Raw genomic sequence first — 4959 nt, 5'->3', positions numbered from 1 at the left:
ACCAAATGAATACGAAAAGTGGAGGAATCAATTATTCCTAAGAAATAACTTTTTTTCTCATCTTTAAAAACAGGGTAATGAAGCTTGCTCCTTGGCATAGAGAATGATTTAAGGGGTCTTTGATGTGAGGGATAAAAAAATAGTGATGGGATAAGAAATAATGATGGGATAAAATTGTTGTATGTTGTTTGGTTGCCATGTTTGGGATAACTTATTCCACCATTTATATCATAGTGATGAGATAAGTTATCTCATATACATGGTAGGATAAATTATCCCTAACACCAGGATAACTAATTCTGGGATAACTTGTTCCCAACCAAACCATCCCTAACAATATCATAATACTCAAGAATCAAGATATCTGCTCAAATTCGTACTTGTCCATAAACTTGTCATAATTTGACTTCAATTTTTCTTTCTTTGGCAACACTCAACCAAAGAAGATTTTTCAACAAAATAGTGAAAAGATTGAAACTTTAACAATATAATCATCTACATACAGTTTCTTCTCATCTTCATACTTACCTCTGAAGAAAAAAAAATGGAAAAGCTTTCAAGTGAAACTGTGATTGACATACTTTCAAGATTACCCATCAAATCCCTTGTAAAGTGCAGGTGTGTTTGTAAATCTTGGTTCTATTTGACATATGAATTGCATCTGATTGATACCCATCTCTCAATTTCATCTAAAAATGAAATCTTTTATGGTCTCATCCTCAAAACCTCAATTCCCATTCACAGAACTTGTTGGCACAGTAAGTCATCTTTTGTACAGAGTGATGGAACTGATGATTATAAGTGTGTTAACTTTAATTTCCCATTACCCCTTTTGAGTAATTATGAAATTTTGGGTTCTTGTAATGGATTACTATGTTTGTTTGATCCAATTGTTAAGTATTTGACTCATATACTAAATCCATGTAGTGGGGATTTTGTTTTCTTGCCTGACCCTATTAGGGATTTGGGGGATCCTGTGAATGTTGTTGTGGGGTTTGGGTTTTACCTAAGAGGAATGTGTATAAGGTGGTGGAGATTATGTATTATAGAAGGGCAATTGTGGGTGATGATAATGATGATTTGAGGTCTGGTGTTTGTGTATATACTATTGGGGATGATTCATGGAGATGTATCGGTTCATCTACTTATTCACTTCACGGTAGGGATTTGTCCGGGGCATGTGTGAATGAAGCTCTTCATTGGGTTAGTTCTGGCTATGATGGTCCTAAACTTATTGATCAAATTGTTGGTTTTGATTTGGAAAATGAGGTGTTTGGAGTCATTCCTCATCCGGATTTTGATTCGGGAAGACTCAACTATACGTTGGGTGTTTTGCAAGATTGTCTATCGGCTACTAGACATAAGTGTCAAGATTATGTAGAGATTTGGGTAATGAAGGATTATGGTGTCAAGGAGACGTGGACAAAGCGTTTGAAAATAGTTTGTAGTGAAGTTGGGCTTATCATTGGAGCTGTCCAGCCTCTTTTCTTTCAGAGAAATGGAGAGTTGATGCTGCAGCATGGTGGAACTTTGCTTTGTTACAATCCTCTGACCAAAACACTACGTGAACTTTGTATTTCTGGAATGCCACGGTCTTTCAAGGCGGTTGTTCATGTTGGCTCTCTTGTTTCACCCCAAAAGTTATTAAAACTAGAGAATACTGAATTTGCTTGATTTGGCTTAAACATGATGGAGATCGGTTTCAAGCATTTGACCGGAGTAAAGTGGTTGTTCTCGTGTATAAGACGAATTCTATACACGTAGTAGCTAGCACTGTCCAGCCAAGCCATTACATGGAGCTTTCTTTAGAGGACTCAAATAACGATCAACGTACACCGGTAGGAAGAGGACCATGAGATAAAAACAGTATGGCCCTGTGGTTTGGGTTTGAGACTTCCATGTTGGAGGTCTCAAGTTCGAAACCCCTTGCCAGCGAAAGCAAGGGGTTTGCCTTCTGGGTCGAGCTCTTTGCACCAGGCTTGCCTAGAGCGGGTTAGCTCTCCTATGTGGTTTGCGAGCTATTGTATAGGAGCGGGGGTTTTACCCTGTGCGCACCCAAAAGATAGCGGCTACGGGTTTCCTTTGTCATAAACAAAAAAGTACTCATCAAAGGTTTTTTGTTTTTATGAGTTTCAAAGTACCATCGATCACTATGATCTCTTTCATCTCTAAGAATTTGCATTTGGTTTTTTTCTCCCACGCCTTCTATTGGTCAACAACCAACCAAAGTACTCTATACTTCTTCAGTACTCATACAAGCTTGACGGAGTTGGACTATGTCGATTTTTTTGCTAATGATTTTATCAGCAAGCTAAGGTAGTAACTGAAGTTTCTTTGATAAAAATAAAACTAGCTATCTGCTGGCACCCAAGGTTTTCTATATTTAAAATTTGATAAATTAAGTTATATACTAATTTCTAGTAGCACAACTAAAAACACTATGGAAAAGGGTCAAAATTACCCTCGAACTATTCGAAATAGCTCATATATATCTTTTAATTATGTTTGGGATCAAAATTACTCTTGACGTCTATGTTTTGGACCACAAATATCCTTAAAATGATATCTTTGTCGTTAGAGCTAACATGATAGTCCATCCAAGCAGTCCAACATGACAAAAATACCTTCCTCTCAATAATATTATTCTTCCTTGTTCATCCCTCGAGGTGGTAGTCCAGCACACAACTACTATCTCAATACATAAGGTGACATAACAATCCACCTAGGCAGTCCAATATGACAATCACATATGGACAAAATGAGCATTAACATATAAAACGTTATCTTATATATTGTTTTTACTAACACTTATACTGAGGGTGTATTTGGTATGGAGGAAAATATTTTTCAATTTTCCCATGTTTGGTTGACTTAAAATGTTTGAAAAATGTTTTTCAAATCAACTCATTTTCCTCAAATTTAAGGAAAATAACTTCCTTCCAAATTTAAGGAAAACATTTTCCAAAACTCTACTTCATTCTTTAATAATTTTTTCTTACTCTACCCTACCCATATCCCGTACCCTCCCCTCCCCATACCTCGTACCCGACCCTCCTCATTCAAAACAAAAATTAAAATTCCCTACCCCCAAAAAATATTTAAAATTTAATTTTATTTAATTTTTACGCCACACCCCCCCCCCAAACAAGGCCACCCTCTCTCCCGCCGCCCCGTCAATTTTGTTTAGAAAAACAAATTATTTTTGGGAAGTATTTCAAATCGTCACTCCCCCAAATTTTAAACAATTTCATTTTAAGAAAAAATGTTTTTTAAAAAATATTTCGAATTTAAAAAAAATTCATTTTTTCTGCCAACCCCAACCCGAGCGACCCTGTCAATTTTTATTTTTTTAAAAAAAATTTGAACTTGGGTCAGGTTTAAGGGTCGGATTTTGGAACGGTCATCAAGTCTTGTCCTAGTTTGGGTGTCGGGGTCGGGTCCTAAATCAATTATCGGGGTTGATTTTCGGATCATTGATTATTTTCCTAAAGAATATTTTTTAGTCTCAAGCCAAAAATAAAAGATATTTTCTAAAAAATATTTTCCATTCACCAACCAAACATTAAAAAATATTTTTGAGAAAATATTTTCTACTCACTAACCAAACACAAGAAAATAAGTTAGAAATTCACTTGTTTTCCAAGAAAACATTTTCCTTCATACCAAACACACCCTAAGTGTCTTTACACCTACCTAGAGTTACTTTTCAAGGAAGCTACTCGAATGGAGTTCGGATTATTTTTTTCATTATTGTGTATATTAGATGTTAGGCAAACCTTAGGTCGTTTCTTATATTATTGTTTTATTTTATTGTTTGTATATATCACACGTTTATTACACTTATATATTGTTTTTATCTCCTCCTCAATGTGAAAAAAATGAATTCAGTTGGGACCCACAATTGTAGATTTCGAAGGATGCCTAATACCTTCCATTCGAAATAACTTGAACGCCATACCTAGAATCTACTAGTTTCATAGACACTTTTTATTAATTAATTGATTGATTTCCTAGTTTTCCTAAAATTATGTCACGACCCAGGGGCACCTCTTAGATTAACACGGCGTACTCGACCTCGAAGGGGTCTAATACAAGCCCTTTGCATCATAACATAGGTAATAGAATTGAAAATATGGAACAATTTAAAACTTTTACAATCAAAGTCATATTTCATAAAAGCAACAAGCGGAAGTCTTACTAAAACCTTTGTCTCAAACCATCTATTTAAACTCACGATTAAAAGTCTTTGGGACGCAGCCCATACAAAGTCTTAAAGCATAATGAAATGACATAGAGGTAAAGTGGATGTTGTCCTCGAAGCTATGAGGACTCACCAAGATCTTCAACTCTTTTAGATCCTTGAAACCTAGCCTCCAAAGCAACTCAAATCTCCAAGACCCTGCATTTGGTTAGAATGTAGGCAATATGCGTTAGTACAAAATGTACCAAGTATGAAAGCTAGCACAACAATCATAAGAGCATCTCAAATGGTTAGTCAACATAAGACATAAGCATAAGAGATATAAACATAGTCATAGCATGGTCTCCAACATAAGCATCATATAAACATAAGTCAACATAAGACATAGTTAATGAGCATAGGATATAAGTCATAAACATATCAACATAATTGACCTTTGGTCATCCATACCATAATAGCACCATTTTCAAGTAACTTCAAAGTATACAAGTGCAAGGCAAGAATAGCATCCAATAATACTACCCAAGCCAAGTATCCCTTTTTAGTCATCTTAATCATAGTCTACATGCATGGTTAAGTCATAAGATTTTCTACTATAAGGGCACCATACTTCTAAGGAACCTCAAGACATACTTGTGCAATGCATGAAAGGGATCATATACTATCATTCACTCTAAGCATAGCCTTGAAATCATCTTAGTCATATTCACCCTCCTTTTGGTCTTACTATAAGCTTACTTCATATAGACAAGAGAACT

At 35.5% G+C, this 4959-nt stretch overlaps 1 protein-coding gene across 1 annotated transcript; it reads left to right on the top strand.

Annotated features, from left to right (window-relative positions):
• The first annotated feature begins 375 nt into the window (after positions 1-375).
• LOC107058019 (F-box protein At3g07870) lies at positions 376-1963 on the top strand. The gene has a single exon (XM_015303276.1). The coding sequence runs from the start codon at positions 1039-1041 to the stop codon at positions 1672-1674; it is 636 nt and encodes a 211-aa protein (XP_015158762.1). The 5' UTR covers positions 376-1038; the 3' UTR covers positions 1675-1963.
• The last annotated feature ends 2996 nt before the right edge of the window (positions 1964-4959 follow it).

This window comes from Solanum tuberosum, unplaced genomic scaffold (genome assembly GCF_000226075.1).
Source record: "Solanum tuberosum cultivar DM 1-3 516 R44 unplaced genomic scaffold, SolTub_3.0 scf00413, whole genome shotgun sequence".
Lineage (NCBI taxonomy): Eukaryota > Viridiplantae > Streptophyta > Magnoliopsida > Solanales > Solanaceae > Solanum > Solanum tuberosum.
The sequence above is the reverse complement of the archived record's forward strand: the minus strand, read 5'-3'. Positions and strand labels throughout refer to the sequence as shown.

What these genes read in the sequence shown, in the direction of transcription:
- LOC107058019 (XM_015303276.1), top strand. Translation starts at nt 1,039, where the DNA reads ATGTATTATAGAAGGGCAATTGTGGGTGATGATAATGATGATTTGAGG.